This window comes from Etheostoma spectabile, chromosome 8, assembly GCF_008692095.1.
Source record: "Etheostoma spectabile isolate EspeVRDwgs_2016 chromosome 8, UIUC_Espe_1.0, whole genome shotgun sequence".
In the NCBI taxonomy this organism is placed as follows: Eukaryota; Metazoa; Chordata; class Actinopteri; order Perciformes; family Percidae; genus Etheostoma; species Etheostoma spectabile.
In genome coordinates, this window is record NC_045740.1 from 18,423,011 (window position 1) to 18,434,231 (window position 11,221).

Genomic DNA, 11,221 nt, shown 5'->3' on the forward strand with positions numbered 1-11,221 from the left:
GATATAAAACACTTTGAAACGGGTCAATTTGACCCGAGGACAACACAAGGGTTAAAGAAAGTGAGAAATAATTTGTGGACCCGCCCAATGATTCTGATCAGCTCTAAACTTTAATTGGTTTTTCCTTGTCCAGTGGTACACCCTTGCACCACGTTTCATGACAATCAATCCAGGAGTTGTTATTTAATCCTGCTGACAGTAAAACAAACAAGCCAAGAAACCAACGGACAAACCAAACCCGAAAACATAAACTCATCGGTGGAGGTAACAAGGTCAAGTACAGAAATAACTTAAGTTTTAAATAATCACCTGGGTCAAGAATTTCTGGGTCTGGGCACGGTACAGTGGTCTGGAGTAGACGTAGATGGGCATGGTGTATGGACGTTGAGGCAGCGCCGCCACCCTCAGCGCCTCCTGGACACGGTTGCGGACGTAGAGCGCGGCCTTGGGGGAGTTCCTCAGGGTCAGGTGGAGGTAGACGGACGGGAAGAGGGCGGTACTGTGCTCCCACAGCCACTGCAACTGGTTGTTCTGCTTCTGGATCTTTGCAGAACACTTCCCCGTGTAGCCGGGCTTCTCCCAGCCGTAGTTGTAGCAGTCGGGGAACAGGTAGAAGCCCCAGCGGCGGCTCGGCCGTTCGCCCACACCCAGGCTGATGGTCTTCTCCATGAAGCGCCGTCCGGCTTGCTGGAACTGGCCTTTTGCTAGTTGGGAAATCTTATTTGATGACAGAAATGGGGCCATCTGCAGGGCGTGACTGATGGACAACTTCTTGTAAATCTCTTTAGATCCCCAGTTCTGGTCCCACAGGGGGCGCCAGGACTCCCAGTCGATGACAGCCAGCCCAGGGGAGGAATCTTGAGAGATTCCACGATCTATTTGAGCCCGAGCCTTGGCCAGATGCTCCGTCAGGTTGCCGTTTTGGGGCACTCCGCCTCTGTAGCGCTTGCGTTTGACAGTGTCAACTTTAGGGTAGAGGCCGAGGCGGTCCTCGTAGAAGAGGGTGAGGAATTGACCAGGCACTGCGGCAGGTGTGGTGACCGCCTGGAAGGCTGCGGTGTCCAGTGGGATGTCCAGTTGTTGACACTGGTCAGTTGGGGCGTTCCATATGGTCACAAAGGGGTGGTCGTGGATCAGGGGCGGCTCAGTTAGTTGAAGTGCAAGGACGGTGGTGATAGATGCGATGATGCAGAAGCCAACACAGGACACGAAGGGCCAAGCCATGGCGACGGCTCTAGACAAATAGAGGAAGGACAACAAATACGACTTAGTCCCAGGGCTGTAGTCAAGACCACCTCAGTCGAGTCCAAGACCAGGACTAGTCGAGTCCAAGTCCAGACCAAGTCCAAAGAGGTTTGAGTCCAAGACAAGGCCGAGTCCAAAAAGGTTTGAGTCCAAGTCCAGACCGAGTCCAAAAAGGTTTGAGTCCAAGACAAGACCGAGTCTAAAAAGGTTTGGGTCCAAGTCAAGACCGAGTCCAAAGAGGTTTGAGTCCAAGACAAGGCCGAGTCCAAAAAGGTTTGAGTCCAAGTCAAGCCGGGTCCAAAAAAGTTTGAGTGCAAGACAAGGCAGAGTCCAAAAAGGTTTGAGTCCAAGTCAAGCCGGGTCCAAAAAGGTTTGAGTCCAAGACAAGGCAGAGTCCAAAAAGGTTTGAGCCCAAGACAAGACCGAGTCTAAAAAGGTTTGAGTCCAAGTCAAGGCAGAGTCCAAAAAGGTTTGAGTCCAAGTCAAGACCGAGTCCAAAAAGGTTGGAGTCCAAGTCAAGACCAAGTCCATAAAGGTTTGAGTCCAAGTCAAGACCGAGTCCAAAAAGGTTTGAGTCCAAGGCAAGGCCGAGTCCAAAAAGGTTTGAGTCCAAGTCAAGACCGAGTCCAGGACAGAAAAAAGGTCTTATGCATGACAGTATCAAGACAATCATTTTGGGTTTCACTTTCCCTCCAATATTATTATCAACTTAAGAACGACACCTGGACTCGGTCCAGACCAGAAGCCATATTGGACAAGACCAGTGGCCGAGACCGATGAAAGTCCGAGACCAAGTCCACGACTGGACTCGAGTACTACAGCCCTGCTTAGTCCTAATGTAATCCTTGACACTCTTGCCCTATAATCCCCCACCATGCTTTCCATTTCAATGGCCCTTTCAACCCTGTTAGTGTGGAGAGGAAGTGCAGAGAAACTCTCCATTAACTTCATGCAATAGCCACAAATACAGGAAACGTGTTATTTTAAGTTTTATCTTGCTACTTAAATATAAGTAAGCTCTTGGCCTTAATAATGTAACGAGGTAATGTAGCTACACTTTCTGACACGTTTTCATAGTCAAATTAAGTCAAATTTATTTCCATAGCTCCAATTCACAACTCTTATTAAGGGTAAAAAGGGTCAAATATCACATTTGTATTCCTAAATACACTAAAATGCTAAATTCACCAAGTCTGTCACCGTCAGCGCGATCTGGACCGTTTTGAACTGCCGATCTCTGATAAACATTATGAATAATAGGAAAATATAATTAGTTTTTGTGAGATAACAGCTAATTATGTTGTTTTCTCAATATAAGGAAATAATTCACTCGTTAACCCTGATGTTGTCTTCCCACCAACCTGGACATTTTTGTTTTTCTTAGTCAAAATTTAAAATGAAAAACCTTTTTATCAAGGTTATGGTCCTTTTTTTCGACCCTTTTGTGCCCCCCCCCCTAATGATTTTGTCACTTTTTCAACGTTTGTCCTTTTGAAATTTTTTGGTGTTTTTTTTTACCACATTTTTAAAGCTTTTTTTTCTCCTTTTTTTTTTTTTTTTTTTTTTTTTTTTTTTTACATTTTTGTTAATTTTTTGGACATCTTTTCACATTTTAGTCTCTTTTATTGACTTTTTTTGAGAAATTCTTTTACCAATTGTTTTTTTTTCCAAATGTTATAAAAAGGACAAAAAACACACAAATTCAATGAAAGCTGAAAGCTTATTACTGATTATTTATTTAACTTGTGAGGAGCGTTGTTGGGAACCATCCATGTTACTTTTTTTGGGAAATTAGGTTGAAAGAAACCCAATTTTCTCATATAGAAACTTTTTGGAAAGGGGTCAAATTTGACCCGGAGATACCAGGAGGGTTAAGTTGAGATAACAACATTAAAATATAATTGTAAGGACGTGCACTGTCAGCACACAGGGATTGTTTTGCAGATGTTATTTACACTAAAAAGGTACAGTATAGTGGGCAACAAGCCAGGTCTCTGCACATTTACTGAGTCCAGAAGTCTTTTGGATCGGCAATAAAATGCAATCCGTCTCGGCTCAAAAGGTTTAAATTCTTGTTTGAAGGTTTTCTTGTTTTAATTAGATTTGTGGTGTTTTTGAAATTGCAAGACATATTAAAAAAAGAGTGCTTATTCTTTTCCAGTGCTCATTTTTTTTTAACATGTATCAACTGATTAGAAATGTTTCTGATTCATTGACAGTTTTTCTCTGAGAATTTTCCCAAACAAATAAATGAAAGAGAACCCCTCGCAGAACCCTAAAAGCATGTCATTGCAGCGTTATTGTGCTGCATGTGAACGCTGTTAATAATTTAGTAGGATTTTCATGCGACCATCTGTTAACTATTCAGCCTATTTTGGACGGTTCTCTCTCATAAAACATTTAACGTATCTCTAGCAATGGGCAGGTAAATTAAAAGATAAAACTAGAGAAGAATATAGACTTTTTAATAATTTTCTTAACTTGAGAAAACTTTTGTGAAGCGAAGCGTTGCGTAAGCTTTAACGATTATAAACTAAAAGATCTTCAATTTTGTGATATTATAAAGTTTTCACCTGACAATCAGAATCCAGATCACAGATTTAAAAGACATATAACACAAAATCACATAAAGTTACACGTAACTGTTTCTACAAAAGACAAATTGGTTCAGATGATTGACTCCACATTAAACATATACTATATATACTTATCAAATAATGTCCTTTAATGTACCAGATACAGTGAGGAACATATTCTAAGTCTTTCTATAAACCATGTCATCGGTTCCTACCTGCTGCTCTCCTCTGAACGACTGTTCACTGTTTCTAACGCCACGTCTTCGGTTCATTTCGCTGTTTCATCCTCCAGAGGAAACTGTTTCTTCACCCTGATCGATTGTTATCTAATTGATGTCTGAAGAGGTGAAGTTTCAGGGCATGGTGCCTTGCTCAAGTGCTTATTAACACGTTATATATGAACACATTTTTGTGGGTTTTCTCATTTTGTTTTATATTAGAATTCTATCATGGGTTTTAAAATTTGACAAACCAGATGAATATTCATGTAGGCCGCAGCACAGTGAGGTATGTTAGTCAAACCTTTAGAGTTGGAAACAGGAGAGCTGGGAGCACATTTTTGAATTTGAGGTCTCTATATAGTGAAGTCAGGGGGATTAAACACTGGTAGAATTTCTGTTTCACAAACTCATGCTGTGTAAATTAGGACAGTGGTACCCCAGGCCCCGTTCAGGGCAGTGTCCAACACACCAACAGTGTTGTGGTTTGGGGTTTTGTTTTGGATTTCCTAGTCTCTTTTGGTCTTGTGTTTGTCTCCCTTCTCCCCGGTCTTGTGTTGTTGGTCCTGTGTTCCTCGGAGTGTCTGTATGTTCTGTTTCCTGTTTTATTTTGAAGTCTGGTTTTTGTCTCGTCCTGTCTTTAGTTTTACTTCCAGTGTCTTCCCGCTCTTGTGACTCCCTGATGTTTTCCACCTGCTTCCCTGCCCTCCTGTCCCCTGCCTCCCGTTACCTCGTTACCTTGTGTATATCATGTCTGTGCTTTCCTTGTCTCGTGTCTGCGTTCCAGTCGTGGTCCAGATATTCCCAGTGCGTTGTCCTCTGTCCTGTTACTCCTACCTGCCTGCTGTCCTCAGCTCTGCATTTTGGGTCCTGTCCTTGTATAACCGTAACAAACAGTAGTTCATAACCAGATTTAGGCAGAATAGTTTTGGACCCAGACAATCTCAGGTGAATGTGCTGCACGTGATCTGGGGTTCCTACAACGGGACCCGTTGAGTGAGGAAGGGTCTCATTTGATGATCTCTAATCTAATCGTCCAATATGAGTTTAACCCTCGTGTTGTCCTTGGGTCAAATTTACCTGTTTTCCTTTATCAATGTTCTTTTTAATCCCCCAAAATAACATGATTGATTCCAACGCTCTTTGGCAAGTACAAATCTCTACTTTCATTAATTTTGGGGCGTCTTATTCAATTTTATAGCATTTGAAAACAAATGGAAGTGTTTTTGAAATAGTTTTGAGTAAAAGTTGACATATTCCAGTCTGTGATTATCATCCATTCCTTTAATTTTAGTCTCAATAATTCCTAATTTCTGCTTTTCTAACTCAAACATTAGGTATAATTTCCTATAAATGAGGTTTATTAACCATAAAATCCAAAAATAACTGTAAAACTAAAGATAATAAGTTAGTGTTACGTAGTGTTGAAAACGTCAAAAAAAGTGACAACCATGGAAAAAAAAGTGTTGAAAAAATGGAACAAAAATGTAAGAAAAGGTTCAAAACATTGATGAAAAGCCTCAACAAAAGTATTAATTTTCAATTTTGACGGGAAGACCACACGCGGGTTAAGTACTTCTTCAGAAGGGAGGATGTTCTGAGTTGGGATGGCACTACACAACTCCACGTTTTGGTTAAACTTTACCGTTTAAAGATTTTTGATCTTAATGAATATCCATTACAGTTAAGTTATTGCCAAATGAGTTGCTATAAAGCTAATTAAGACTCTCAGCTCCACACAACTGTCTGGTATGTCTTTTCCACCAAGGCTAACCAGGATCTGGTTCTGGTTCTGGTGCTGTTGCCAGTTCGGTGCTGGTTCTACTCCAGTTCGCTAAGAACCAGCTGGATCTTCCCCAGCCTGAGAGCCAGCAGACCGTTGGTTTCCTCCACAGACCACGGTGGTTCTGGTTTCCCATCCATGTCCAAAGCTAACATTAACAGCTCTCTATGGTTAAAAGCTGACCGGGGTTTTCAAAATGGCCGCCAGAAGTTTCTGTTCTGTTCGAACGTCATGATAACCCCGCCCCCCCAGCACCTGTTGTAACTGGTTCCTATCTCTAGACCACCGCTGGTTGGTGCTGAGTTAAAACCCATTTTCCTGGCCCAGAGCCAGGTTTATTTGTGTGGAAAAGCAAAGAACCGGTTTGATATTTGGCCCTGACCCCGAACCAGCACCAGAACTGCCTTGGTGGAAAAGACATATGTGTGTTTCTCAGCCTGGCTGAGTTCAGAAGATTGTGTCGTCCAGCGACTTCCGCACACAGAAACTTGAGTGAAGATATTTACCTCTTCTGAAGAGTCCATCTTCAGAAATGTTTTTGAATCCTCCGTGTCCTCCTCGGCTACTAGCAACTGCGCGGAGGAGGGGTAGGGGTGGTGCGCGATCACGGAAGGCTTGTATCATTTGGATGCGCCAACAGTGTTGCTGTCATTACTTAGAATTCCGCATGGGGGCGACAAAAACTACGCACCACAGCTTTGATCCTAAAGCTTCCTTGATCGAGATTCCGTTCTGTGTGAGTCATCAAAGTCTCCCAAACTCTCTTCACACATCTAGAGAGTTTTTTTTTCATGACATTGACGATTAGAAAGAGAGACACATTTTGGTAGATTTAAATAAAAAAAATGAAAAAGATTTGACAAAAAAATGACTTTGTTTAAGTAAAGAAATGTTGGCCAGGCCCTCATCTTTTGTTAGTATAGTCCCTTACAATTCAATTCTCATTTTGATATTCTATTGTCATGATTTCTATTTTGTTTCCTTCATATTTAGAGAGAGAGTAGAATAGCAGTAAAAAAAAAACTCTTTGAGGGCGCCCAGTTAGCTCAGTTGGTACAGCGGGCGCCCTTATGTTGAGGTTTACTTCTCAACGTAGTGGACCAGGGTTTGACTACAACCTGCAACCCTTTGCTGCATGTCATTCCCCCCCCCCCCTCTCTCTCTCTTTCTCTCTCTCTCTTTCTCTCTCTCTCCCTCCCCTTTCATGTCTTCAGCTGTTCTGTTAATAAAAGGCCTGAAATGCCAAAAAATAATATCTGATCTCTTAAACTACTGCAAAACTCTCATCTACTTCTATTGGCCTTGCCAGTGGAAACCTTATTGTATTGTGGCTGATAAATTAATCTTATATTAAGTGTATACTGTAGGTGAAAGGTTGTGTAGTTGTTCACTGTAACAACTGTGTTTTAGCCTATTTATTTTAAATATTTAAGCCTGTTGCACCCACTGCGGTGTTCATAAACCTTTTTATGTAATTGCGTTTGAGTTTCTTCCTCTTCTCTGGTTAGTTATTGTAAAGCTACACTGAAAAGATGACAGTATGTGGTTATATAGTCTGCAAAGTGTCCATCTTTAGAAAATGTATTCATGTTTTGGACATAAGAACCCAGGTTTTGGGCATAGCATTATGCTATTAAATATAAAGTTTATAAAATATACATAAAGGATACATACAGTACATAATTTAAGTTATTGCTTCATATTTGACAAGGCTGTCATCAGTGTTGTTGATCTACACCATCGATGCCTCATCATTAGGTCTTTTGTTCACTTTTGTTTCAATGCCTCTGTGGTTTTAATGACTGACCTTAAAAATAAGCTGTTTCAGAGGCAAAAAACATTTTTAAGGCACTTCTAATTTGCCAAACAAATATTCCAAAATTAAGAAAAGGACTTCCTTTATCACACATGAAATGATCCGCATCGATGTTTGATTTTTTTATTACTTATTTGACCATCTCCTGAGACAGATAGAAGGCCTTTTGTTGTCATTATACACACGCACAACGAGGTTAAAAGCAAATTCATTTTCAGTGCCAACATGTACGTAAAAGAGATGTAACAACATGGAATATACTGTATGTAAAAATAAGTGTGGTTTTACATACCGTGTGATATGCAGTGTGGAGTAATGATATTGCACATGTCAGGATCTGTGACAGATGGTTCAGATGTGACACTCGCGGGTTTTTGAATGTGTGATGTTTTTTCGTGAGTCATCGTCTGAGAGAAAGTCAGAGAGTGTAACCTCGCCGAAGCCAGCGGGTTTGATGAGTCGGGTTTCCAGGTTTGTTGCTTTGTATAAGAAAAGACCTCAGTGACTTTGAGCATGTTTGGAGGGTTTTTCATTTTCTTAGGAAATATTGCACGAATGACATGTGAGAAAGTTGTGAGGAGGAAGTGGTTTTTCTGATTAAGCAACATGGCTGCCAAAAGCGTCCCTTAATCCTATTTTTACTTAAATAAAGAAACACAGGTGTATTGAAGAAAAGTCTTTATGTGCAGTGCAATTATATTCAGGTAACATTTGTTGCATAGTCCTTGTTGCAAATTTGGTTTACAATCTTCAACAGAAAAAAAACACACACACACACACAGTAAGTGCAGGAAACAGTTTACGCATCAAGTGAAGCTCTTCAGACCTGAAGGCCGGTTTAAGATGAAAGTACTGGTTCAGTTGAAACCCGGATCAGTGTTACGGAGACTTGTGACACAATGTTTAACTTTAAAGACCAGAAAGTTAAAAAAAAACTTGGATCAGACATCTTTGGGAAGATCAGACTCCGATCCAGATCTCAGGTCCCCGTCTGCTCTGGATTTGGTTTGATTTAAAATGCCCAAGTTGTGCTCAGTTTCACTAAAGCTTTTTTTTCTAAAAACTGTTGAGTTCTTTGTGTGCAGCTGCCACAGAAAAGAGACATAATGGTGTGTGTGTGTGTGTGTGTGTGTGTGTGTGTGTGTGTGTGTGTGTGTGTGTGTGTGTGTGTGTGTGTGTATAGACTGTGTGCAAAGTAAATTTTACGAGTGGTTTGATTGTACACAAAGTGGAAAACAGACTGATCTAGGTTGTACGAATTGAGTCAAAGACACATTTGTGAAGTATTTCAACTTCAGTGGAAAAAACTGCCCAACACATCGCTCATGGACGTATCAACAAACAGATCAGAAATGTTATTTCCGGACTCTGTTCGGTTCTTAGACTCAAAGATTTTATGTTGATGTTTTGACTATTATGATATGAGGCAGAGTGCATTTTTGTTGTCTAGTGGCAGTCTCTGCATGCAACATCAGCATGTCCATGCAGTGTGATGCAGCAGTCTGTGTACTCTATGTACTGCAGGGACGTTTGCACCCTGTTGTGTTCACTTCTTTAAACAGCAGATATTATTTGTTTGCCCAAGAACAATTTCCTTTGGGATGATAGAGAATTGATCTATCTGTCTTGAGACTTCAAACCTGCGTTTTATTATTATTAACTCAGCGTCCTACTTTGTCATATTTTTTGCAAGAGATGATTCTTCTTTGGCAGGGAGTAAGCTTTGAAGAACCACAGAGAACATGAATGAGTCATCTATAAAGCTACAGTCCGTGGCGTCTTTTACATCCTGTTCAGTGTTTCGTCACGTCTAGTGTACTGTACATCAGCTTCAGAGACTGTATGGTCCGCTCAGCTACAACAAGATGACATATCATCAAAAACGATCTTCTGTTGATTCGTCCGAAGTGAGATATAGTAACATTAATAGGGATGCAACTACTAATTATTTTCATTGTTGATTAATCCGGGGATTATCTTCCCGATTAATCGATTAGTTGTTGGTGGTCTGTAAAATGTCAGAACATTGCGAAAAATTTGGACCAAAGCCCAAGGTGATGTCCTCAACTGTCTTATTTTGTCCTCAAACTCAAAGACATTCAGTTTTTATTGTTGCAGAGGAGTGAAGAAACTAGAAAATGTTCACATTTAGAAGCTGGAATCAGAGATTTTTTTTAAAAACTCAAACCAATTAATAGATGAATGAATGAATGTTTTTCAAGCCTAGCAATTAATAACACATGTGTACCGAGTCAACAGCTCTCTGGGATATGTTTTCATGCTAATTGAATTTGTTTCTAGCTTGAAACAAGCTAGCGCAAACCGGTGATTAGCTTCTAATGCTAGCTTTTTGGGGGGAACTAACAAGGCTTGTCGTGGTTCGACTGGTTGTGACTGTTTTCCAAGATGGCGCCCGCATGTAAACATGAACGCTACTGTCTTTAAAATCTATCTTTTAAATAAACCAAATGCTTTGGTTTGCTATTTTGAGACTTATTAGTGGTATAAAATAACAATTTACACTATGCCCCCGAAAGCTAGCGTTAGAAGCTAATCACTGGTTTGCGCTAGCTCAATCAAGCTAGGGACATTACATTTATTCAGCTGACGCTTTTATCCAAAGCAACTTGCAATTGCTATATACTGTATGTCAGAGGTCGCACACCTCTGGAGCAACTAGGGGCTAAGTGTCTTGCTCAGGGACACATTGGTTGATGTATCGCAGTTGGAATCAAACCCGTGTCTCCCACACCAAAGGCATGTTTCATCTCCACTGCACCATCACCACCACCGATACTGTTAGCATGAAAACATATCCCAGATAATGGTCTACTCAGTACACCTGTTATTAACCCCAAGGTTCATTTTGCACCACAATTGTCCTTTAAGGATTAGAAAATAGTTGGCGATTAATTAATAGTTGACAACTAATTGATTGCCGCTCTAAACATTAACCTCTACATAGTCACTGAAAAACAAACCTGATCCTCTATGGTTTTACTTAGATCTATAGAAAAAGGAAACAGATCAGACCTACATCATATTTTAAAATCCATAGCACCAACATGTGCACGCTGTGTCCCAACAGGCTCAAAATATGTGGTATTTTCTGACAAGCTCTACTTCAGAAGTATAATGTAAGCAACAGTACAGAAAATACACACTCCCTATATAACGTCAAGTGAAATAATAACGTATTGTTGAGGAAAAAAACAAGTTCCATGCCATCAGAAACATGTCTTTACACTACAGACCAAGCGTCCAATGTTAGTGATTATTTTCCCACCTATGGCTGTGTGGTGGAAGCAGTAGCACCCATTGTTTACGTTAAAAGGCTCTTCTGTTGTGTTTCCACAAAACAAACCAGGGGATAATCCTACTGGGCCACGAAGCTTTTAAAAGTAAAAAAACATGATCCCTCCGATCCCATGCTTGGTAGCAACGCTGGATGATCTTCTCCATCTCCAGCAAACAGTATCTACATTAAGGTGACCAGATTTCTCAGACAAAATCCGGGGACATTATCAGCTCAGAAGCGGATTTAATCCAAAACACGTCATGTTTTTATTTTTGTAAAACTTAA

General features: G+C 40.7%; 1 protein-coding gene and 2 long non-coding RNA genes across 3 annotated transcripts in view; all 3 read right to left on the minus strand.

The window, feature by feature from the left end:
• The window catches only part of LOC116693759 (hyaluronidase PH-20), a 7,774-nt gene extending 3,632 nt beyond the window's left edge, over positions 1–4,142 (minus strand). Inside the window, exons 1-2 of the mRNA XM_032522987.1 lie at positions 4,037–4,142; positions 310–1,234 (exon numbers count right to left, since the gene is read on the minus strand). Of these exons, the coding sequence (XP_032378878.1) occupies positions 310–1,224 (915 nt within the window). The 5' untranslated portion in view covers positions 1,225–1,234; positions 4,037–4,142. The remainder of the gene's footprint in view (positions 1–309; positions 1,235–4,036) is intronic.
• The window catches only part of LOC116693809 (uncharacterized), a 15,821-nt gene extending 4,698 nt beyond the window's left edge, over positions 1–11,123 (minus strand). The window contains exons 1-2 of the long non-coding RNA XR_004332991.1: positions 9,896–11,123; positions 9,523–9,525 (exon numbers count right to left, since the gene is read on the minus strand). This is a non-coding gene — a long non-coding RNA (uncharacterized LOC116693809). The remainder of the gene's footprint in view (positions 1–9,522; positions 9,526–9,895) is intronic.
• Positions 8,302–8,750, minus strand: LOC116693811 (uncharacterized). The gene is made up of 2 exons (XR_004332994.1): positions 8,703–8,750; positions 8,302–8,545 (listed from the first exon to the last, which is right to left on the minus strand). It is a non-coding gene; the product is annotated as an uncharacterized LOC116693811 (long non-coding RNA).
• Positions 11,124–11,221: the final 98 nt, after the last annotated feature.